Source organism: Sarcophilus harrisii, chromosome 1, assembly GCF_902635505.1.
Source record: "Sarcophilus harrisii chromosome 1, mSarHar1.11, whole genome shotgun sequence".
In the NCBI taxonomy this organism is placed as follows: domain Eukaryota; kingdom Metazoa; phylum Chordata; class Mammalia; order Dasyuromorphia; family Dasyuridae; genus Sarcophilus; species Sarcophilus harrisii.
In genome coordinates, this window is record NC_045426.1 from 512,740,913 (window position 1) to 512,767,855 (window position 26,943).

The 26,943-nt window shown below is 31.0% G+C and overlaps 1 protein-coding gene across 2 annotated transcripts in view; it reads left to right on the forward strand.

The window, feature by feature from the left end:
- The window catches only part of CDH7 (cadherin 7), a 212,836-nt gene that overhangs the window by 35,756 nt on the left and 150,137 nt on the right, over positions 1–26,943 (forward strand). The window contains exon 2 of one of the 2 annotated variants that reach the window (XM_031946685.1): positions 18,110–18,157. The exons of the other annotated variant lie outside the window; for it this stretch is intronic. Within the exon in view, the coding sequence (XP_031802545.1) occupies positions 18,131–18,157 (27 nt within the window). The 5' untranslated portion in view covers positions 18,110–18,130. The remainder of the gene's footprint in view (positions 1–18,109; positions 18,158–26,943) is intronic. 2 annotated transcript variants of the gene reach the window in all.

Genomic DNA, 26,943 nt, shown 5'->3' on the forward strand with positions numbered 1-26,943 from the left:
CAAAGTAGATATTGCTTTTATTATTTCGTAAATAAGGATACTGAGGATTGAAGAAGTTAAATTACTTGGTTTTCCTCACCTGGTTTGGCAGAGCCAAGACTTGGATTGAAGGTTGATAAAGAAGATAGGAATTTTAATGCTGGTGTATCATCATATCATTGTTACCATATCAATTAATAATTCATCATTAGTACTCTTTTATATTGACTATTTTGATCAGTACTAAAGTAGGTATCATGTATCCAGTATAAATCAGTCTTGTTTTCAATCTAATTGTTTCATTAACATAAAATTAAAAAAAAAAAAACACCTTATCCAGTATTGTATCTTGTCTTCTCTACTCTAAATTCCATCCCACAGCTCATGATAAGGTAGACAGAGATTACACTAACACTGATTAAATTTCAGGCCTTTTAAAGCTGTTAAGTCTTAAGGTAATGAGTTATTTTAGATTGTATGACACTTATTAATACTTTCCTGTTTGCTCTCAGTTCAAACACTTGCTGCTTCTGTACGATATATAAAATTCTGTCCACCTAATAGAAACTCAATAGTGGAAATAATTATAATAGGTTATATTTATGTAGCATTTTGAGTTTAGCTAAGCATTTTATTTAAAAACTCACTTGATTTTCAGAACAACCATATGAAATAGGTGTCATAGGCATCATTCCTCTTTTAGAGGGAAAGAAACTGAAGTTTAGAGTTTAACTGGGTTGTTGCTTAAGGCCACATAGTGAGTCAGTGTTAGATCCAGGTCTATCTACTGCAAGTCCACTCTCTTCTAATTGCACTGTGTTTCAAGTAAAAGGGCAAAAAGTAATAGTTAGTTATATTAATGAAAGGAAAACTAAGTGAATACTATAATTCTAACTATTTTATGCATGTAAAAAAGTGAACAATTATCTGGTACAGTGTATCCTTAGGAATATTTGCTTGCCTTATAAATTAAAAAAAAAAAACTATTATATTTTAATCATTTTACCTAAAATACACCATCAAAACTTTGCTAAAGATTGAAATACATTTGAAGATATACAAGGGATGAAAATAGCTTATCCATCCTTAAATTAGATTCTTAAGATTTGTGAGTCATTAGGAATCTAGTATTGGAACACAATATATGTGGAAAGTGACAAATAACATTATTCATGGTTAGAGTTTGAAAAAAAAAAGTTAAATGAAAATTTGTCGATTTCATTGACTCACTAAAGTCTAGGGACTCAGCCCTATAAATGATGTTTATTCTCATTCTCTTTTCAATGCTTAAGCAATTTTCTCAAAGGAACCATTTAAAATTATTTTAAATGTTTTAAGTTATGTGATTAATGTGTGTAGGAAAAGGGCAGACCTTGGTTAAAGGCATTGGCTTCATCTTTAATTATGTGGTTGGGAAAAGCGAAGCCAATGAAATAGAAATATATATATATTTTATTTTTTTTTTGCTGAGGCAATTTGGGTTAAGTAACTCACCTAGAGTTCACACAGCTAGGAAGTGTTAAGTGTCTGAGACCTGATTTGAATTCAGGTTGTCCTGACTTCAGGACTGGTCTCAATCCAGTGAGCTACCTTTCTGCCCAGAAAATATTCTTTCTAAAAATCAAAAATATCTGAGGAATATATTTTTGTTCCAATGTCATCATGAATAGACTAAATTTAAGTTTGAATCCAAAATCAGAGAGAATATTGCATGAGCAGTTATCTTTATTATCCAAATAATGTATAGTAATATTATATAATGTAAATAATGTGATGCTATATGTGTGTGTGTGCACGCGCGCATGTATGTATACACACACAAATAGGAGACAGAAAGTTTATTTCAAGGAACTATAGGTTGACATCATTAAAAGTTCTCTCTCTCTCTCTCTCTGTCCAGCTTAGTACATGTGTAAATAGTTCATCATCCATGACAGAGCAGATGTATTCAGTGAATTCAATTTGAGAATCTGTGGAAAGCAATGATCTGAATCAATAATTTTCTCCATTGATTAGATTCCTTGTTGCAATTGTGAATACAATGGATGATGTAAACTGTTCAGTAGTCTCCTAATTTGCTATTCGGAGTAAAAGAAAAAAAAAAAACAAAAAACATAAAGGCTCAGCCATGAGAACTAATAAAAATTTAAAGGATAGGTAACTTAGTTCTTCATAAGGGATAGTTAACTTAGTTTATCATGTGTATAGCATGGTTTTGCAGGTTATTATTTTGCCTTTTTGGGTATCAAAGAGTAAAGGTTCTTTTAATACTATGTGATAGCATAAACTAGTTTAGCAGAGCCCTTGTGAAATTCTGACACGTACCAACTTCCTATATTATTATTTCAACATCTGTTCAGAATCTATATTATGTGTGTGTGTGTATACATGTGTACCCATCTTCAGGTGTTGCTAGTCTTTGTCTATTAAAGGTGGATTTGATTTTTGTAACCAGCCCAAAGTGATTTGGAGACAAGTATTGTGAATAATGTGGCTTACTGAACTAATTTTTGTTTGGAAAACAAAACAAAATTGATTATGCCTAGAGATAGATGTGAGTAATAGTGATTTTTTTTTAACATTATGCACGATTATAGAGCAACAAAGCCTATTTTCTTTTGAGATATATAAGTGAACTCTAAATATAGTTCCAAAAGAGGAGGTCCCTCAAATGAAATACTGTTGGGAAAGGAAGAAATAACATTCATTTTATATTCAAGTTCTGTTTTGTTTAATAAAATTCAGGCTCCTCTGTTACTTCATATTAAGTACAAGATCTGGATTCGTGGGGGAAAGGAGAAGGCATGAACTCACTATCTCCACCTCATGGTGTCCTTTCTTTTAAGAAGCACATAAAGCACAATCTTACCTTCTTTCCCACTTCCCCCAAATTAATTATGCTCTTTTCCCCAAAATAACTTGTATTTATTTAATCCGTTATTTATGCTAGATATATTTATATATATATATATATCCTTGCTGTCTTCTTCCTTAGAATATATCCTCCTTTTGAGTAGGGATTGTTTCATTCTTTGTATTTGCATCCCTAGCATCTAGCAGAGGGCCAGGTTTATGATAGGCAGAAAATAAATAATTATTTATCGTGTGATTGCTACATCTTGCATATAATTTTAACATATGCTCATATATTAGGGTAATGTCCATCGGTGATTAGCAAATTATTTAACAAAATAGAATCAGGCCATTTTAGAATTGGAAAGTGCACTCTTGTTATACCTACCATTGGCATGTCTTTCTCTTCCTGATAAAAAAAAATGTTACTATTATTTAAAGTGACAATCATATTTAGAATAAAATAATAATTATATACAATATTTATTTATTTGTCATGCTTTAATTTAGCAGCTATTTTTATTGATATTACTTTTGTCTAAACCTATCCCTTCTTCCTTCCCTATCCAAAATGCTGTCACTGATAAAAAGAATAAAAAAGGACCCAAATGGTTCTCTCTTTTCTGCCTTGCAAAGAAAAAAAAATAGGTTAATTTACTTAATTGTTCTCTGGTTCAAATGTCTTGATTATTATAATTATAGAATTCAGATTCAGTTTTTAGTATTGTTGTTTTTTTAATTTACATTTCTTTAATCATTTTGTATAATTTTTTATTGTTCTGTCAACTTTATAAAAATTTATATATAAAATTTCACAGGTCTCTTTATTCATCTTATTAATATTTATATATCAATAATATTCCCTCATATTCATAGGATAGAGTTTGCTTAGCCATTACACAAACTATGATTATACATTTTATTTCCAGTTCTTTGCTACAATTTTAAATGCTACTGTGATTTTGATTTCTGTAGAATCTTTCTGTCCAATTTCCTGGGGTTTATATATTTGATCATGTAATTTAGGTGTTAAATACTATGGGTATTTTAATCAACTTTTAAGGATAGTTCCAATTTGCCTCCCATAAGAGCAATCCATATTTCCACCAATAATATATTATTATTCCTATCTTTTGGCATCTTTGCCAATATATTGGACATGAGATCAGACCTCAACATTGTTTTGATTTGAATTTTTCTTACTATTAGTGATTTGAAGAAATATTCCATGTGGTTTTGAATATTTATATATTTCATTAGAAATTTGTTTGTTCTTTTCCTTTGACTCTTTGTCTGTTGCAGAATGAAAGCTGTGTATAAATAGCTCCTGATAGGACATAGAATTAAATACAGAAAAAAAATACCCATATGATTGAGTCTTGATCCTGAGTCTGCCCCCGTCAGCTGTGAGGTTTTAAACAAGTCATTTATCTTCTAGTGCCTCATTTTCTTCATCTGATACAATTGGGCATAATGCCAACTGAGTCAGTCTCAGAAGCTTGTTTTGAGAGTCAAATAATATGTTTATATCAAAGTGCTTTGTCATATATAAAATGATGTATAAATATGACGCCTGTTTAATGAGAAGAAATTATATAAATAAACCAAAAGGTTAACATGAGAAATGTATACATTGGCACAAATATGACCTAAAATATGATTGCTATTCTACTATCAACTACTTCTGATGTTCATTATCTAAGATGTATCGTTGAAAATTTTAATAATAATGACATCAGGATTCAAATTATTCAAGATATATTTTAGACATATATGCCTTGTGGGAGATAGTATGGTACAGTAGAATGGCCCTAAAAGCTGGATTGAGAGGAACTAGGATTGTATCCATGCTTTACCTCTTGCCAACTATGTAATTTGGGGCATATTACAACATCTCTGGATTTTATCTTTAAAATCTTTAAAGTGAATCTTTAAAATGAGGAAATTAGAACAGATTCTCTTTGAGAATCAGTCAATAGCAGAACAAAATAAAAACCTATCATCTCTTAGGCTTTACATATTTTCCATATGCAGAAACATAATGAAATCGTAGAGATTTTCTTTAGTTGTAAGATTGTCAGTGACATTAGGTTTTCAATGACACTGGTTGAATTGGAATGCTTGTTAATTTCTTAGTTAATATTTTAAAGACCCTTCCTAGATCAAAACTTCATTTATTAGTTTAACTTGGAACTAACTTCTGTGTAAGTTTTATTTATTCTTTGTCTACATTAACTTTTGAATGCTGAATCTGTGTTTAATTAATGGGATTCTTGAAAATGACATGATTTCAACATCTGCATTATTTATGCTGAAAGTCATAAACACGTGGCATGCCAATAAATCATTGGAACAAAATGAGTTTCACATTTATGAAAGACACTAATTAAGGTGAGTTTTTTTTTTTTTAAGTAGCCCTGGATCCCAGACACAAATAAACTATAGTATCTGAGGAATTAGATGAAGGAAAGCAAATTAATCTGCTAAAATATTATTATTGATTTTTTAAAGTGCAATATATCACAATTTAAAGATAAGTAGGAATCAGATAAAGGATACTGGGTTTATTGCCAATCTAAAAAGGATGGGACATAGAAAGATACATAATTAGAATTATTGCTAGTCTTATTAAACTATCATTATAACCAAACTTTTAAGTAAGCAGTTTTGCCTGAAAATAACTAGAGAAGACCTGAGGAGAAACTTAACTAAAACAAAACAAATCGAAATGACATAGAATCAAAGGCAAGTTATTGAAAGATGCTAGGCAAAGGAAATGTGGTACAAAGAAACTGTGGACATGTGTGTGTGTGTGTGTGTGTGTGTGTGTGTGTGTGTGTTTGTGTGTGTGTGTGTGTGTGTTTTGGAATTGAGGGAGTAGGGAAATATTTAAAATAAATATGAAGGGAAATTAATGGTTGGTGTATACAAAAAGAAACCATTTCTTGGCAAGAGGAAAAAAAACAGTTTAATCCTGGTGATTCTATAGATGGAAACTACAAGATTAGCAGGACAAAATATGTACACTGAGCAAGAAAACGCTATAGACTTGCTTGGTTAAGTGAATGCTAAAACCATCTGAGAGCTCAGAAGAGAATAATGATTGTATGATCTGTGCATTGAGGCTGGGCTTCAGGTAGAAAGCAAAGCTTTTCCAACTGACTGAATCCTGTAGCAAATTTAGTTTTTATTCATTCAAATGGAACTTCCTGGTTGGGTGGATAGAATGCATCTCATGGCCATCATAAATGCTCAGATGCTGATTTACTACTTTTGGAAAGCTACTCCGCACCTGTATTCCCATTCCCTCAATCCCTCATATGTAAAATGAGTATTAATATCAGCTTTACCCACTTCATAGGGTTAGTGTGAAGATGAAAAAGTTACAGTGTAAACCTGTAGAATTTACTATCATTACCTGTCTCTGAATAAGCAATACATACATACATACATATACATATATATTTTTTTTCCCTGAGACAATTGGGGTTAAGTGACTTTCCCAAGGTCACACAGTTAGGAAGCATTAAGTGTCTGAGGCCAGATTTGAACTCAGATCCTCCCGACTTCAGGGCTGGTGCTCTATCCACTGCACCACCTAGCTGCCTCATCAATACAGATCTTACTAATTATTTACTTTCTCACATCTCATTGAGGTTGTTATTATTCATTCATTTCATGACTCGCGAGATTTGTGACCTTCTTGGCAAAGTTACTGGAATGATTTATCATTTCCTTCTTCAGCTCATTTTATAGATGAAGAAACTGAGGCAAATAGGGTTAAGTGACTTACCCAGGGTCACACAGCTAAGAAGTATCTGAGGTTAGATTTGAACTGAGAGAGGAACATAATGACTCTGCCTGATTCTAATCCCAGATCTCTATCCATTATGCCACTTAACTGGTCCCAGTTAAGAACTAGTTAGTATCTAATTAGATTCTATTTCTTTCACATGTAGGAAACAGGTTTCCCTTCTTTTGTGCCATGTTAATAGTTAAAGTGCAGTAAATAGGAAAATTTTCCTGATCTAATGATCAGGCTCTTTATCAAGCTCTTTATCATCAGCTATGAAATATCATAATCAATAATACACATATAAGTGCCTATTATGTGGTCAGGTTCTCTGACAAACCCTGGAAATACAAATATGAAAAAAAAGAAACATTTCCTGCTCTCAAAGACCTTATCAGATGTTGGGGAGGTTACATTGCAAATGACATAATGGCCCAAGAGACCAAAAAAAAAAAAATACAAAGAACAATATCCATTTTAATTGATGTATGAAATTTGTGTTTCAACTGTGATGGCAAGATTGGTTACACAGAGAGGGAAGACTTATCACTCCTGAATTCATAGGGCTTGCCTATGGTCTTTTCACTTATATGTCTGAAATGGTTTAAAAAAAAAAAAAGAATTGCTAGTGTAAGATTCGGTATCATATAGAGGAAAAAATTTTTGACACATCTCATCTCTGTTTTGTCGATGAATGTCTGGCAATTCAGTGAAACAGAAATTCGTAAGCTTATGTTCTTGATATGTTGTTTTCCAGTTAAGGATTATGGGAAGTGCTGGGTGTCCCTCTCAATTTCCCCAGTTTCCTTATGCTTTGTTAAATGTTTCAAATGTATGGAGTCTAGGTCAATTCAAAGTAGGTGGAAGAAAAGAAATTGTGAAGAGAAACATAAATAAATAAAAATTGAAACAATGAAATACTATCTGGAAAGTGATATAAATGAGTTACATTTCCAGTATAAATTATAGCATATGTACACATACAATATTCATAAAAGTTTCCTAATAATTTCTATTGCCCAGCAGATCCTCCCATACTTAAATCAGATTGAATGGTGGGCTCGCTTTACAAATAGTGCTGTCCTTATCATTTAAGAGTGTTCAGGTAGTGACTAGATAAATCTTATGATAAACACTGTAGATGAAGTTTATGTTTATGTACAAATTGGATTAGATTAAAATTTGAGACTTTGTTGATTTGCGTTCCTCCCATTATCTAGCAGGTCATAGATACTTGACCATGGTTCACCCCAGCTATCTTCCTGCCAGAATTGTGTACTGCCTTATACCCTTCCACTGCTTCCTCTTGAAACAGTAATTAAATCAGTAGTACTACCACTAATTCTGAAAATATATAAATCAAATGCCCAATGATTCCTTTCACTATCCTTGTGATTTCAAAGATGAAAAAAATCCATTCTTAGGCAAAACCTAAATTAGAAAAAACCTTACCATTATTGTATTCCAGAGGCAGAATGTAAGCTCCTTGAGAGTTTTGATTATGGCCTTTTTGCATTTGTATTCATAACACTTGGGACAATAAATAGAACATAGAAATATCTTAACACACATACATACATACATTCATACATATATATGCACGCATATGTATATATGTATATGGTATATAAAATTTTTTTTCATATGTTTAGAGTGGTACACTCTAATATACAAATTTAGGTTCACTTAAACATAATTATTTCCTTACTCTCAAAGGAAATCTGCGTGTATGTGTGTGTGTATTCGTGTGTGTCTGTGTATTATTTGAAATAATGTTACTTGAAAAAGGAAGTTTTCGAACTAATCAAATTATAGGTAGGTACATTTTGATTCGATATCAAATTTCTGATAACTCTAGCTATCCCAAAACAGATTGAACTACCTAAAAATGAGTGAGATCCCTCTTCTTTTAAGTTCTTGGTACTGCCTGAAACATTGGTAGTGAGGGCTGGTCTAGAGGGAGTTGGTGCTTCATGATAGAAGGTAGCTTATGTAGCTTCTGAGATCTCTTCCCATTCTAAGATTTTATGAATTTGATTGAACATTTATTGCATATTTGGCTTCTGATGAGATAATATCTTTAAACCCATTAAGATTTTGGCACAAACTTTGTGCTCCTTGGTTTATATAGTATTTTAAAAAATATTTATAGATATGTTTAATCATATGAGCTGTGGATTCTTTTCATGATATTCCAAAACATAATTGTCTATATGTGAAATAATCATTGATGATTTTATGTTTTGTCAGTAGTCTTCTATGAAGAAAGATTAGTTCAAGCTCATGTCTGAGACACAGTTGGTAAAAATATTTGGGTAGTAATAAATGCACCCCTGTGAAATATATGAGCAAATAAATTATAATTCTTACCCAGCTCTGCCACTGTTAGAAAATCTAGAGTTGTTACCTTCCTTTATTTAAATTTATTCATTATATTAACATATATTGCTTTCTGATTAATTATTGGTAAATCTTTTGTTTTTGTTGTAGTCTTCTTGATTTTTTTTCCTAGTAAATTTATTTATTTTTATTACATGTTATTTTATGAATCATGTTGGAAGAGAAAAATCAGAGCAACAGGGAAAAACAATGGGAGAGAGCAAAAAACAGAAAAAAAATTAGTGAACATAATTTCCTTAGTTCTTTTTTCTGGATACAGGTGGTATTTTTTTGTCCAAAGTTTATTGGGATTGCTTTGGATCACTGAATCACTGAGAAAAACCCAGTCTTTCACGTTTTATCATTACACATTTTTGCTTTTATTGTGTATAATGTATTCCTGGTTTTGCTGTTCTTCTTTGGTTCTCTCAGTATCAGTTCATGTAAATCTTTTCAGGCCTTTCTAAAATCAGTTTGGTAATCATTTTTTTAATAGAATAATAATATCCCATTATCTTCATGTACCACATTTTGTTCAGTCATTCCCCAATTTCTTTGCTACCACAAAAATCTTTTGTTTTGTTATTGATAAAGTTGATTATGGTAATAGTTTTCCTGATATTGAACCAGCTCTTCATTCTTGGTATAAATTCCACTCGGTCTTAATGTATTATCCTGCTGATAAAATGTTTTAATCTTTTTGTTAATATTTTATTTAAAATTTTTGCACCAGTATTCTTTGATCTGTAATTTTCTTTCTGTATTTTGATTTTTCCTGGTTTAGGTGTCAGTACCTATGACATAGTCATAGAAGGAATTTGGCATTCCTCCTTCTTTACCTATTTTTCCAAATAGTTTACATAGTATTGGAATTAATCGTTCTTTAAATGTTGTATAGAATTCACTTGTGAATGTGGTGAACTTCTTGTGACAATGTAGTTGATCATACATTTTGTGCTTCTTTCTCTTTCAAGAGTTTTCTTTTTCCACTGATTGCTTTGTTTCATAAGTATCTATAGCAAAGTTTTCGATTTCATGCTGAGCCATTTGCTTTCTGTACTGCTTCAAAGCCTTGTATCACTTTAAACTTTTGTCTTTTGCTTTCATCAGTTGATTAGAGGTATCTGAAATCTCTAATATTCTCTTGTATAATATATTCCATTCTGTATTTTTGTGCCATCATTTTTGTTCTTGATATGTTCTTTGTGTGATATAATCTAATGCTTTCCCCTAGGTCTTCAATATGTTACTCAAATTGTTGCTGTCATAGAAATGTTTATTCTCTGTCCTTGGAAGTATTACTCTATATTGGGGTAATCTATTTTTGTGCCATGGACCCCTTAGGCATAAAATTACATATGTAAGATTGCAAAGAAAATCATATTGAAATAGTTATTAAAATATTTTAAAAACATGTTATTGGACTCCATATGAAGAATTCCTATTCTATAGATTCAACTTTCCTTTAGAGTTCTTACAATAGCAATGGCTTTGGCATATATTATTGGATATATATCCTGAAATATTTTTACAAATTCTATCAGATGTTGTAGGAGAATGTATTTGTTCATTATGGCTATAGTAAATACCAGCTTAAAAATACTCCTTAATTGTATGCTATATATGTAGCGCATATATATATGTAGTATATAGCATATGTACTATATAGTATATATAATAGTCTACTAGATTCATCATCAGTTTTTAAAAAGGTTTTCAAAAATGTAATCTGTTTGCCCATCTATTCAAAATCATTTGAGATGTTGATAGTATTTTTGGCCATCTATTTTGTTCTTAGGTAGAATTTTCCAAATTTGTATTTAAAAGTATTTTAGTGACCTCAAATTCTTCAAATTTGTGTTCAACTTTGATACTAATTTTTAACTCTAATCTAGATTTAGGGATTAAGGTATTCATTATTTATTATGCCCACATTGGTCTACCATATCTTCTGTATCTTGGGACTAAGGGCATTGGTCACAAACTGATTATTTCTATTTCCATTTTTATAATCATTGTAATATTGGCACATGATTAAAATAATCTTTTCTTTAGTTTATTTTCATGTGTGCATATGTTTAACTGACTTTTGTGGCCAATGTCATCTGCACCAAATCATTTCTGGCATTGATATATCTCATTTGTTTTGGTGTATCATGCTCCTTGTGGTATCAGAACAAAAAATAATTCTATGGACTCATTTTTGGCAGAAAAATTCCAATGAGGGAGGACCTATCACCTCCTAAGGCAACTCATTAATTTTGCATATCTTTAATTATTAGGAAGTTTTTTCAAGAACTATAACACAAAATTAAAATAAAATAAAGACGCAAGCCTCTGTGTACTACTATCACTCAAGTAATTTATACTAGAATATTGTTGTCAAACTGATCATGTTAAGAAGAAACCCTGGTGTTTAAGAAATGAGAACCACCTATCACTTCCAGGATGAAATACACTTTTAACAATAAATTTTATTGCATGATATAGGCAGTTATTTTAATTGACCTTTTTCTTACTGTCTTTTGACAGTATAGTAGCCATATGCTAGTCCTTTCATTATCGAATCAGCCTAAGTATTGGCCTTACCAACTGTCTTGATTGTCTTGATGATGCCATTTGACGGATATCAACATAGTTTCTTGTTTGTGATAATGAAGTAAAAGATAGAAACAGAGACAGAAATATAGACAGAAACATCCAGATATGGCTATATGTTCCATTCACCTTAGATGGTCAAGTTAGTAGGAAAACCAAAGTTTGCAATCAATATTTGTCTGGAATAGATCTTTCCCATTATAGTTTCAATTTTAGCAGTGACTAAGATGAGAAAAGATAGAGAAAACCATGATGTGAATTATATCCATTTTCAGTAGAAAGAACTGAATTTCTATTCAGAATAAAAGAATTCAAATCCTTCATCTGTCACTAATGTCTTTATCTGTGTAATCTTGGGCAATTTAATTAAAGCTTTATGGACCTTGGTTTTCCTCATCTCTAAAACAAGGGAAATTTAGTGAATAGATTTTAGGGTTCCTTTCATATATCACTCTGTGTTTCAATGGGATATGTTCGGCCAAGTCAATACAAAAATGGAGTATAGCTGAAAAGAATTATTGTGATCTTTTCTGAAGTCAGTAAGCCACTAAAAATGCATCCTTAGATTTGGCAAGAAAATGGGCATTATAAGACCCCTGAATTCCCATGTATTAACCTGTCTAAACCTAGCTTCTATTTATAAACCAGGGATTCCCAATGTATCTCTTAAAATTGTGATGGTAATAAATTCTGTCCTTATGAAGGGAAATAATAACAACAAATTAAAAAACTCATGTTATCTGTGATATCACGTAAGTTTACCTTATATAACATGTTTATTCCTCTGGTGCTAGAGATTGCAACCCATCTAAATCTGCTCATTTTGTCAACTCTTGTCCACATCCTTCCATAGGTTCACTATAGGGACTCTTAATCACAGGTAACACATGTAGGTAGATGAGAAAATTAAATTAAAGGAACTCCATTTTGTCTTTAGTTCTTGTAACATGCTTTTAGAATGGAAAGTTTGGGAAAGAGAGGTTTGAAGAAGATTTTTAAAATTTTCATTGAGAGAAGAAGTATATGAGAAATTATGAGGTAATTTTTTATGATATAAAAAATCTTAGAAATCTTTCTGCAGCATGGAATTGAAGATAGCATATTAAAGCCTGTCCTTAAAGGCCTATTAGAAAAGCATATTCTAATCCTTAGATAATGAATGTACATATATAACTTTTATACATATAAACCTATCTCCCCTCGCAATAACTCATATTATTGAAAAATTCACTAATTAAACTTGGATATTCTAACTCTTTGACCAGTAATCTTTCCAAGTTTCCTTGAGACTGTATAGAAGGCTTAGAATATTCATTTTTTTCCTATGCATCAATTCATTCTTTTCATACTAGTGGTCATGTACATTTTATGAAAATTTAACACTTTGCTAAATTAACATAATACTATTAGGATAATGAATGAGAAAATGTGTTTCAATTTGTATGTGAAAATCAGGAGAAATAAGCAATTTATATATTCAGCAAAATATAAAAAGATATTGTCTATTTAGCTATTGAATCATCTTACTATGAAGTATTATGTTGGTAGCAATAGCTTGTTCAGAATCAGCATAGGTCAAGTATACTATTAAACCTTGAAAAAAGACTTTCAAGAAGGCGGGAAAAAAAAAGAAATGGATTGGATGAACCCTTTTTTTTTTTTTTTTTTTTTACTTTGTTATTTAGATAAAAAATTTCTACCCAAAAGATAGCATCAGACATTTTTGTACATTTTTTTAATCATCAAGAATTTATTTGTTTTCTCCTTCCAAGCTTTCCTTATCCACAAGAAGGGAGAGAGGAAGGGAGGGTAGGATTTTAATATTCAAGTAAATGGAATGTATTTAAAGTAATATCTCAGCCCATTATCTTTTTTTTTCCTTTGCATCTTTCCCGCCCTTCCTTTTTTCCTTCCTCTCCCTTCCTTTGTTCCTTCCTTCCTTTCCTTACAACAACCTATATGATCATACATAGAAAATGAGGTTCTGTACATTTGCATATTATAGTCTAGATAATAGATATCCTTTATCCATCTTTTTTTTTTCCATTTTAGATAATAAGATCAAACTTCTTTGAGGATTATTATTCTTGTTTGTGAGGTAACATGTTGCAGTGGATTAAAGTTTGGTTTTAGAATAAGAAATACCTGTGTTGAAGTTCTTCCTTTGACACATGCTAGCTATGTGACTATAGGCAAGTTACTTTAACCTCATTTATGATAGCTTCTAGCTGTGTTTTACCTGGAGTGATATGAAGGTACAAAATATCCATGAAATTCTTCAGTAAATAAATAAATTTCTTTATTAATATATGTATATATACAAACATATACACATGTTTACACACATAATGTTTGCATTTATGTATATATACCCACAAACATACATATTTACGAGTTCATATGTTTACTCTGTATATTTGTATACATAGTGAACATGTAAACCCTAATATATGTGTATATATACACATACATATATATATATACATGTGTATATATATATATATATATATATATATATATACACACACACATATAATCTTTTCATGAAGTCTTTGGGCATTTTTTACTTTCATATTCTACAGTTCACTCTGTGTGTGTGTGTGTATGTGTGTGTGTTTTTTTTCTCTGGGACTTTGTCCATCACATCCTGCCACTATTTTATTATGTTTGTGGATGAACAGAATTACTGTGAAAACTAATGTAATTTGAATTCCTCCCAAATTTTGCCTCTTGTTTTTTGAATATTTCCCCAGCTCTCTAACTATTTCATATGCTTCTCTTTGGGCTTAATTCTCAAGTGTGGCACATAGATTTTTAATTAGATGGCATATTACCAAATGACTATTACATGTTTAGTATAATGTTTGTGAATTATCTGTATATCAAGTTTATGGAGTTCTTGTACATATTAATGTATCAATCCATTAATTTTACAAATATATTAATAAAAGATCTTATAGGGGTATGTTATATTTTATTAAAGTGTCTTCAGAGACTTAGTACTTGTGGTTTCAAATAGTGTTAACTTATGAGTGTCTCTTTCTGGATACTACAGAAAAAAAGAATTCGATTCAACTTAATAAACAATTATTAATTGCCTACTCTGTGCAATGATTTAACCAAATCACTGAGCTAACCCGCAAGGTGCTTTGAGACAAATGAGAAAATAAGAGAATAAATGTAAAAATGTGATACAGATAAATGAAGGATTCAGAGAAATCATTCTTAGAAGATGTGGAGGAGAAAATACTTTTAACTTTGAGGATCTTAACAAGCTTGAAAGAGCAGGGTTTTAGCAGGCATTTAAAAGAACATACTCCCTTAGGATAGAAGAGAGGCTGAAATGAGATGGGGACAAGAGCTAACAGCTCTTTCAGTTCATTTTTATCTGGAATTTGGTATAGAGAGAGGACTAAAGTGCAAAAACAGTGATAGAGTAAGCTGTAACCAGGTTATAGTGCTCCTTAGAGGCCAGGTTTAAGAATTTATCCCTTATTCAGTATAGTGTTTATATTTTTGAGGCATCTAGGTAATTCAGTAGTTAGTGTTGAAGTCAAGATGACCTGACTTTAAATTCAGTTTCTGACATTTATTAACTGGTGACACTGGGCAAATAAATTGACATCTCTTTGTCTTAGTTTCCTCATCTGTAAAATAGGGACAATAATAGAATTCATTTCACAAAGTTATAATGATGATAAAAGAAGATAAGATTGTAAGGCTCTTTGAAAAATTTAAAGTACTTTATAAATACTATAATTATACTATACTATATTATACTATTATATATTATTATATATATAATATAATTATAATATAATATAATAATAATATATATATAATATATATAATGCATATTATATATTATATATAATAATATATAATTATATATATTAATTATAATAATAATATAATTATATATAATAATATATATTATATATATTATTAATTATACTATAATTATATATATATATATATATTATATATATAAACTATTATAATTATAATTGCAATTATCCTATAGAGTTATTGCAGTCTTATAAGAAATGGTGTGATACCTGAGCTTTACAAAGAGTATTTTGGCAGTCAGGTTAAAGATGACTTGAAAAAAGGGAGTCAATCAGGACAAGGAGAATAATTTGGAGACTAATATAATAGGCAGAAGGTGGTGATGACCTGAAGAAAAACTAATCATGTTTTAGGGATGGCTAAGCATATGCCCAGCTATCTGAGGATCTAGATCACAATTAACTCAGTGCTTATTTCCTTCGGTGCTCTAAAGGCATGAACCACTGCACTCCATATCACTAGAAAAAAGGAAATGTTTCAGTGTTACAGAGTATAGATCAAATAATCAAATTGTGAATATCTTAAAATAATTATCATATTGCAAAGAGTGGGTAAAATAGAAATATTTGTTTTTTTTTTTTTAATTTTCACATAATTTGAAGTTGCTTTTATTCATTTTGCTAGGGACATAGCAGATAAAAATATGTTGCCCTTTCAGGAATTCATAAATTTATGTTCTTATTAATGTAGCTTATTAATGAAGCTTTTGCTTCATATTGATGATTAGGTAATTGGAGAGAAAGAGTAGGGAGGAAAGCTTAATTGCAACTATCCTGATCCCCTTCAATAGGAAGGATTAGGTATTAGGTAGTATCATGCTCACTCATCCAGATGCGTCCATCCTTCTAGGTAGAAATCTCTGTCATTCTCAGATAAACCTTTCAAGCTTTTGTTCCACCTGTGCTTCCAAAACAGGGTTTTGTTTACTTCTTTTTTTTCAGTCATATGATCAGATCATATCTGCTGCCATTTGGGATTTTCTTGGCGCAATGATAGTGAGGTAGTTTGTCATTTCCTTCTCCATCTGATTTTAAAGACCAGAAACTGAGATAGATAGGATTATATAATTTGCTCAAATTCACATAGCTAGTTGATGTCTGAGCACAAATTTGAATCCAAAAGGAGAAGTCTTATTGATTCCAGGTCTGACACTTTATCCACTGTGCCACTTACTAGCCAGAACAAGACTGACTTCTTGCTGTATAATGTTTTTTGCTTTCCTCACCTATGTTTACCTTTTTATTAAAGTCATTGATATCAGAATTTATGTAAATTTAATTTTGAAGGTCTTATCATTTTCTTTTCAGGTTTTTCTTTGCAACAGATGTTGCCAGATAAGAAACAATGAAACCTATGTTTTTTTTTTTGGCATGTATTTATCATGAGCACTTCCAAAAAAGACATCCAAAATCACTTATAAAAGTATTCCTTGTTGCACATGGATGCATCATAAAACTAACTCTGCCATGTCCTGTATTTACCTCTCCAAGGAAAACCTTTGAGCAGTGCAGCTCCTTTTTTTGGGTCTCATTTATCATCAAAATGTCAACATTAATTCAATTAGGGCCCTCCAGTACTGTGTTCATTCATTGTTCATTGAATAAAGATCACACATTTGGAACACCAGCAATTAAGTTACAGTTTGTTTTGTCTAAAAACTTGTGACTCTTCTCTTCTCTCTTTCTTGCCATCATACCACTGGAAGGTTTTTGAGAGGATTACATGTGTGTATTTTGTTCTCTGCTGCAAACTTTTTACTGTATTCTTTTTTCCCCTTTCTCCTTCCTCCCCCAAGAAGGATAGAATTGAGTTCAGAGATATATAGATACACAGATGTACATACATACATATTTGTGTATATACATACATACATATAAATAAACACAAATATATAAGAAGACATTAAAATGGTTTTTGCTCTTAAGGAACTCACAATCTGCAGGGGAAGAGCAAAAAAGGCAACTTTATACAGGTTAAATATGAAATAGTTAACAAAGAGGTCACTTGAGTTAAAAGGAATTGGAAAAGGCTACTGGTAGAAGATGAGGATTTTAGTTGTCATAAAGGAAGCCAGAAAAGGGAGTAAATGGAGATTTGGAGGAAGAGCATTCTAGGCAAGGGAGGAATAGTCAGAGAGCTGTTAATGGAACAGAAAAAAGACCTGTATCACTACATGAAAGAATTCACGGTGGGGAGTGAGATGTAAGAAGTCTGAAAAGGTAGGAATGAGTTAAATCATAAAGGAATTTAAATGCCAAGAAGAATAATTTGTATTAGATTCTGGAGATGATTGGCAGCTGCTAGTGATGACATGGTTAGTCTTGTGCTTTAGGAAAGTCACTTCACTGGCTGAATAGAAGATGGATTGGAATAGGGAAAGATTTGAGTTAGGCTGACCTGTAAGCAATCTATATATTAGTCTAAGCATGAGATGATAATCAAATACTCATATACCTAGTTTGTGAGTCGAAATGACTGGGAGAATAGAGTTGCTCTCAACAATAATAGGAAAATTAGGAGACACTGAAGGTTTAGGGGAAAAGATAATCAGTTCAATTGGGGGGACACCAAGTTTAAAATATGTATTGGGAAACTAGTTCAAGATGCTTAAAGGGCAATTGGAAATGTAAGAGTTTAATATTTTTCTTTTTATTCCAGAGGGTGCCTTATATAAATTGAATGATGGAATATCTCTTACCTAATCAGGTTTGTTATGATTTTCTTTCAAAAATGCAAATATGAAAAAACCAAATTATTTCTTTTACATCGAATACACCATATCAGTTTTTGAAATTTATTGGGAGATTTAGCAGCTATAAACTTATAACCTTGTTCTTTAGATGGTTGACTTCTAAGAAATTTTACATGAATCCAAGTCTTTCCTTCTTCCCTCAGCTACAGAAAGAAGAAGTAAGGTAGCAAAACACAAAGTCAATAAAGAACAGTAAAACTGCAAAGTTTAATGGTATTACTAAAGAAAAAATTGTTAGTTAGAATTTCCTGTAGTCAATCTTTAATGTATAACATGTCTGACATTATTAATATGGTCCTGTTGAATAGTTTCCTAGCCCATTAGTTAATAGACTTCTATGACAATTAGTCATAGTAATTACTCTGATTGTTTTATATCTGACACTTTACAACTCTTATTCATCACATTATAGTTTCATCGTTTTTTCTCATGCAATATAACAGAGACTAGGTTCCCAGAATATTTTCCTGTTTCAAAGGAAATTTTAGCTAATGGATGCAACATAAACAAAGAAGAGGGAAAAAGGAGAATAAAAATAAAAAAAAAAAACTCTTACCCCAAATTATGCCCTTTAGAAATCAGTTTCTCTTTATTAATGTTCTTTACTAGCAAGCTTCTACTAGGAAATTGTTATTAGCTCTGGTACTGCTGCAAGGTAATTTGGATAGTTCAGACTGAAATAGAATACATCTAATCTCTGTTTCTGTAATTTGACAAAATATGTATTCGCAAGAAGTATACCACTGTCAATACCAGGATGGATAATAAATGAGATTGTGTTCTATGTTTTATAATTAAGGGATATTAATTGATTTTATGCATAGCAATATAAGGTAAATTACTGTTTGTATAATCAGGGCCATCAGGGCCATCACCATAGTATAGTCCCTTTTAAAGAAGTACTCCTAAGCTGACAGCTACTTCTATGGGTAGTATATAATATACCTATTTTTTGCCTGTTCTTGACTTGGAGTAATTAAAATTTAATACTTATTACTAAGTTGAAGTAATTGACCAAATAATAATCAGAGTTTTAATAGAAACTTTGATTCCAAATTATAAGTGACCAGAAAAACATATAGATAGATATGTGTATATAAAATATTTCTCATTATAAAGACATTATGTACATTTTTGTTGTTTTTTTTTAACAAAGTTATAATAAAAATTATTGGAAACACAAAATTATATTTTCAAAAGTCACATAAGTATCACGGACCTATGTAAAACATGCTTAAGGCAAGCATTATGTATAAAACTCTAATGACTTTCACAAGGTGGGAAAACTTAACATTAATTCAGGATTATTTTATTTGGATGTTTGTATTGTGAATTTCTGCTGTATCATGACAATGTATTTCCTTACTTTGTCTTGTTTACCTAGGGAAGAATAACAATGTCTTTACCTTTGGGAATTAATTAAAAAATGGGTCTTGCTGGAATTTAGAGGTTCTAGGAAAGTTAGCCATTTTTGTTGTAGTTTTTTCTTACCTATTTTCAATCATAATGCTTATGCTGTCAAATAATGGATAGCAGAATTGGACTAAAACATCAGGTTACTATATATCAGGTCACATTATAGAATCAATATTGCTTTAAGGAAAATAACATCCATTCTATTGAAATGATTGAAGAAAAATAACAACACATTATATTTAAGGAATTTGACTGAAGTATTATTAAAAACAAAGAAGAAATTAAGTTCAAATTAGAACAAATTTTTATTATGCGCTTACCAAGGCACTATGATACATACATACATATATATATATATATATATATATATATATATATATATATATATATATATATATGATATAGACCTTCTTCTCTAGGAGAGGGAAAGAAAGCAAATTTGGATGAAAGACTAACAGAAATTTGCCTTCTTCCTTAATGTTTTGCTTGTGGTTTTCTCTCTATATATGTATCTTTATATCTCTAGATATATTTATTTATATGTATATACATGCATATGTATATATTTGCACACATATATTTGTTTTGTTTTCATTGTGATATTGCCAATTTGTTCTTGATGAGTAGAAATATATCTGTTGTACCATCAAGTCATGCTTGACTTGTGATTATGAATGCAAAAATGAATGCAAAATAGTTTATTAAACTCTTAATGTGTATAAAAAACCATACTAGTACTGGGGATACCAGTTGAAAAAGGAGATAGCCCCTGCTTTCAAAGAACTAAGATGAGACAACACAAAGGTTTTAACTTAAAATTAGATGGTCTTTATGGTACAGTACCAAAGAAGATGGTAATATAGGTAATGAGGTAATTTCTACAGGTAATCATATGCATCTTTAATTTTGAAATATTTGATAATAACAAGAACTTTGATGGCAAGAATTTTATTTTTTGGATCATTATTATTGTTTGTCCTTCATTCTCAAAGAGGAACATTGATATCAGGCAGGTGATGCCATGACATGCAAGTGAATTAGATTTAAGTGAGGGAGGGCCATGCACTGATCATTAATATTTGCCTTTGTTGGATAGGCAAGGGCTCTAGTACTTGAAGAAGCAGTTTCTAAGTTGTGTCTCCATAAGGATTGCTTCCCAAGACAATGGCTACTAGGGTGTGGCTGGAAGTAGACTGGCGGAATGTTGGATTGGAGAGAATACTGAGGTTGTTATTATTCCTGGGACCAACTGCTTTGTTTCAGCATTTAGTAAAAAGTTCAAATATTTGCTGGCTGAAGATGTTTTAGGGCTCTTTTGGTATTCTTTTGTTAGGGTTTAAGTTGATCTAATTTCATTGAAGGAATGTTGATAGCAATAATAGTGAACTTTAGGTCATTTTTCATCTTTTAGAATCAACTGTTTGTTTAAGAGATTAATTGCAATTGTTTCATGTACATGCCATCATTTCTATTTTTCTTACCATTTGCTAGATTTCTACATTTGCTTTAATTGTTTGATGATTACACTATATACAAATAGTTGATGATGAATCAATTGATATATACCACTATTTCCTTTCCATTAAGAAAGTTGTCAGTCATTTTTATGTTGTTCAGTGCTTGTAACAAATAAAGTGTCCAACATTCTTCTTGAAAAACTAAAGCAGAAACATGAGATCTTTTGATGGTCTCCTAATCTTTGCTTTCTTTTATTTCATCTTGTTAATACTTTGCCCCAGCACAATTTATTGTTTTTTTTTCTCTCTCCTCCTCTTTCTCCCTCTCTCCCTTTCTTTCTCTCTTCTCTCCCTTATTTTCTCTCTCTCTTTGCCATTAACATCATTAACTGTCCTAATAAATGTTCAGTTATTCTGGGAGGTTATATGAAGCCTTTTATAGACTTTCTCCACTTTTTAAAAAAATGTTGGTACCTGAATTGCAACTATCTCCTTGGTGGTCTGTTTAAAACAATAACAGTAACAATAATAACTAATATTTATATTATTCTTACTATGATTCAGGCATTATGAATACTTTACAAATATTATCTCAATTTTATAAATATTATCTCAATTGATACTGATAATAGTATAACCCTGCGAGATAGGTGTCTGTATGATCTCCAATGAATTTCCACTGCCCCATTGAGGCAAACAGAAATTGAGTGAATTGTCTAGTCACAACTCAGGCTTGGTTTGAATTCAGATATCGTCTGACTATAATCTCAATGATCTATCCACTTTGCCACTTAGCTGCCCATCTTGTTTCCATATAAGCATCATTAGCATATCAAGGCCATTAGCAAATGGCAAAGCATCCCATTAAAAAAAAAAAGTTTTGGAGTTTATTTGTTTGTTTGTTTTTTTAACCAACCAATTAAATTACCCCTTATAAACTTCTGTAGTGAACTGTCATTTACCCTTCTATATAGTTCTGTCTTTGGCTAAAAGTATTTTTATCTTTCTTTTTATGGGTGGAAAAAGCTAAGGCCTAAAAAGGTGATATAACTTTCTGATTATGACATATCTGTTATGTCAGTCAGAATATTTACTAAATTTCCATATTTCCTGTCTAGTTATTTTTATGCTTCTCAGTTCATTAGTGAATGTATATTAAAGAGCTCCCATTAAGGGAAGTAATAATTTATATTTATTATTTATGAAGTGTATGATTCTTTGAAACCTCTCTGCCTCTTTGTCTACCATTCTACCAGTGTCATTCCTAAAGCAGAAATCCATGTAAGACTGAGAATTATATTACTTCCTTATTTAAGCCATGTGTTAACCTTCTGGCCAACTTTCTACTGATGAACATGCCAGTACTTAGCAGACAACCTCAAAGAGAAAATGTAGTCATATCAGGAATCCTTTCAAGAACTGGAGTTTGTTCCTTCTAGATCCTCATATTTCTCTCATACCAAGATAAGGCATTACAATAGTATATTTGTGGATTAATATGAAAAATACTTTTTCTGCATTTTTCGTTTAGGAAGCATCATGTTTACTGAAAGTACAATAGGAAGTGTCTGTAAAACTTGTATTTTCTCAAGAAATTATTGCCAAAACCAGGAATATTTATTTCCCTTCTTTCAAATAAATCTGGTGAATCTGTATCTCCTCATCTTATCAAATAAAAAATTTAGTAAGTCTCTTGGATAGGAAAGGGGAGAAAATACTCCCCAATCTTCATTTGGCTGTATATTCATTTCATAATGAACATCAATAAGTTGGTGAATAGGAGAAATTATGCAGACATAGGCCTTGATTCTTGGCCACTGACCATTTTTAACTTTGTCCCATTCTAGGACACAATGTGCACTATCCTAATGTGCAGCTGATTTTGTTCTATATCTTGACACAGCACAACAAATATCATCCTACTCAACTCCTCTTCTACTTCTTGTAAAGAATTTCGAAGACAGAATATACCAGTGAGGGATCTAGGGAGTTGGTGGGAGGTTAATGCCCTTGCATTCTAAGCTGTGAGCCATAAATGTTTTTGTGTGTGTGTGTCTGTGTGTGTGTGTGTGTGTGTGTGTGTGTTTACCCCTTCTCACCAATATTTGTGAGAGTGCTGGTAAGAAGTTAGTTTGACTCATGGCATGAACTGGTCAGGTTTGTGGAGTGAGGTATTACAAAAAGACTATTTGCATATTCAGTTAGTATCCCCATAATCTCAAAACATTGAGATGAGGACTCTCAATTTGTCAAATCAATTCTATAAAGAAGATTTATGGAGGGGGGGGGAAGGAAATGAACAAGAATCTAATAGAGTCGATTGAGTTGTGATGTACTCTCTTAGAGGAGGAGGAGGTCCCCAAATAAGTCACAGCTTACATTTGGGGCTCAAATGTAAGAATGGAACCTAGCATGAATTATAGCATAGTGTAAGTGTTGACATAATACAGTCATTCTGTACTGAAATAACATTTAGTTTATATTAATAAAATTGCCAAGGGGTATCTCACACAATACTCTCTCAATATTAGCACCAAGGCTATATGAACTAATATGAACTCTATAAACAAGAGCTGTACCTTGTGCAAAATTGAAGCAGATATTAAATTGGCTGATTGCTATAATCAATAGCAAAAACAATCAAACCCAAAACAAAGAACATTTTTTGTGAATCTGTAACATATAAAGTGAATTTTTATTTTAGACTACCTTTTCTCTTGGTAGAACATCATTAGTTTGCATATTTTAATGTAAACTTTAATCTTTCAGCACATCTTCACATATGATAAAATCTTATTTTTTATTTTTAAATGGAGAGGTCAGTCTGATTCAGTGAAAATTTTAATCGAGGGGACATTTAAACAATCCTGTTGACTGAGGTGGCAATAGGAGTAATGGTGTTAGAGGTCTTTGGGCATCTTCTAAGTACTTTAACAAATAGGAAAAAAATTGTTTCCCAGCAGTATTTGCATACAAAGTAGTTTTCTGAATGCTTGAGAACAATTTCTTGACTTGCCCCCTTAAGTAGGCAAAACATTTATTTTGGTTCTACTATTTATTTGTTCAGTATATTCCTTTTCTATCTGAAGTATTTGAAGATTTTCACAAGTTTTTCTTAAGTGGATGCTGAATTAATGAGAATTTACTGTCTTAACTCTCAGAATGTACTTTAGTCCTTCAAGGATCTGTGATTTCTTCACTGTGTAATATAGTCTTTCCTTAACTTAGTAATGAATTACTCTTCCTCCTCCCATCCCAGTTGGACAACCTTCTGGTGGTGAGCCTTTTCAACCTTAGTGAATCTTAACCTTCCCTGTTTGATAAAAAATCTGCAGCACCTCTTGCTTTGTCTTTATATAGCTTTTGAGAATACTAGGTTACTTGAATTCTATATTAAAAAAAAATTAAGTACTATGTGGCTAGAATTATATTAAACCTGAAGATATGAGTACAAAACTGAGATGGTCCCAACCCTTAAGGAGTTTACATTTTAATAAGATGGGACAACATGTAATCACATAAGGATGCTTTGTACTGCAAAATCAGAGGTAATAAATGCAATATTAAAACAATACAAAGACATATCTTTTCCAAAAACAGTATCAGTTTTAATTTGATTAAGTTTACAGAGGTAGTTGGAGAAAGAAAAGAGTAAATGTGAGGTAAGAGCTGGATACAGGGTGAAAAATGACCAAGAATATGAGTCTAGTCTCTTAAGAATTTTTAAGGGCCATAGTCTAATTCCATGATGAGATATCCCAGTAGGATTTAATGAAACTTGAAGAATTTCTCTAGAATAATGTTTTGTCTGGAGTATTGATTGCATTGGTGTACAGAATCAGTCAAACAGGAATGGAAAGCATCATGTTAAGCAATAGAATTTATACCATTCTTTCCATTTTTAAGGAATTATGACCTTACTATTGTGGACATTCTCTTCAACTCTGTGGACCATAACCTATCTAAAATGAAATAGTTTATAATGTGATTAGAAAGACAAAGCAAAAATAACATACTTATTGACTTTACACTTGAAAATTGTGTTTTTGCTCTATTTATTCCCCAATCGTCTATCATCAAATAAATACCTACTTGTTAGGAAGAATGTAATATTCTTATATTAAAATGTGTATTTATTTTAAAAAAAGAAATAAAAAAATACCCTACTTTGCAAATTCCTGTATGTCTTTTATGTATGTGTTTATCTTGGTTTTGAGAAGAAAAAGATACTGGTTCTATTTTTGGTTATGACTGACTGACTCAGTTTATAATTCTGGAAAAGAAGGAAATGATGTTAGAGGAATGCTAATAGCCTGAATGAGGGAGTTGCTATGGAGTGGGTTGAGTAAAAGAGTGTTGCTACTAATTTTTAATGCTTAGGTCCTAAATGAAACAAAAATGACACAGGCAAATGACATAGTTGGAATTTGTAATTTCTACTCAATTTTAAAGTTCAAATGAAGATTTTTTTCCTATGCAGCAAGTGATTGTGGTTTGATAACAAGACAATCCTGAATAAACTTCCCTGCCAAAAAAACCCTTTTAATTAGGGTATCATCTGTAAAAAAAAAAAATGCAAATTATTTTACTTATCTTTTTCTGAAGGTTGAGATTAGCCCTGGTCTAAACATTTTTGAAAATCTTTTTTTGTTTGTTTATTTAGTTATTAAGCAGTAAATATATAATTATTTATATGCTATATTTTATATTATTGCATTTTATCTTTCTTGTTTGAAATCTTGCCATCCTTACTATAGGTAATAAAAAAATGGCTGGCATACATACTTAAAACTTTGGGCTATTTAATACATAATTTCATCTGCTCTTCACAGAAAAGATGGGAAGTAGTTAATAAGAGAAATTGTTATTTCCCCCTCCCCTGCCCCACTTCACAGATAAAAAAAAAAAGTTCAAGGAAGCTCAAAATAAGAGGAAAAGAGAATTTAAATGAATTATTTTCACTATATTTAATATTTTCATTTAACAGTACTTAGACTAAATTAAAACATGGATCAAACAGTTGTTTAAATCTATAATTTTTCTTGAGAAGATTGAGAGCTATTAAATTCTTAAACGGTATACCACAGACATTGTTAATGTTATTTTTTAAAACAACCTTATAAAAGATACAAAATAAATATTCTTAAATTGCCTCTATAACTTAAAAAGCATAATGGATACGCTGAAAATTAGTTGCATTAGTCCCACATGCTTCTCTTTATGTTATAACTAACATAAACTAAATTTGGAGGTTACACAATGATTGATTTCAATCTCAAAAGGTACTCTGTTATGTTATAAATATTTGGAATATTAATTCACAGGGTGACTAATTTCATTCATAAATAGGAATATGATTATATTTTCCATGAAATTATTATTTCTTCTGTGTATGTAAATTATAATATATGTATATAAATAGGGGCAGATTTTAAAATGCTGTTTCATTGTCCATAAAAATAAAGAGTAAATTTTAATTAATTTAATACTATTTATTCTTCCTTTCCCCTTCAAACATTTCTTAGAAGTGACATAGAGTTTTCCTAGTCCAACCTTAAAAGTTTTTCAGATTGAGAATTTTCAAAGTAGTTTATCTCCATTATCCCCATGAAGACCTTGGATTGGAGATTTTGTTTTAATTGTAGCTGAACTTTCGGGGAAAGAAATTTGCTAGAAAATCACTAAGAGCGCTTGATTAGAGGACAAAAAGAATGCACAAGGAGGAAAAGTATGAAATAAGAAAATCATTTTTATTCTCTCTAGTCTCTTGTTATTTGTCTTGTCCTATAATTTCAGATAATTTCTCTTTCAATATAGATCAGCAATTTTTTTTTGTATTCTTTATTATTTTAGAGAGTTGTTTGCTC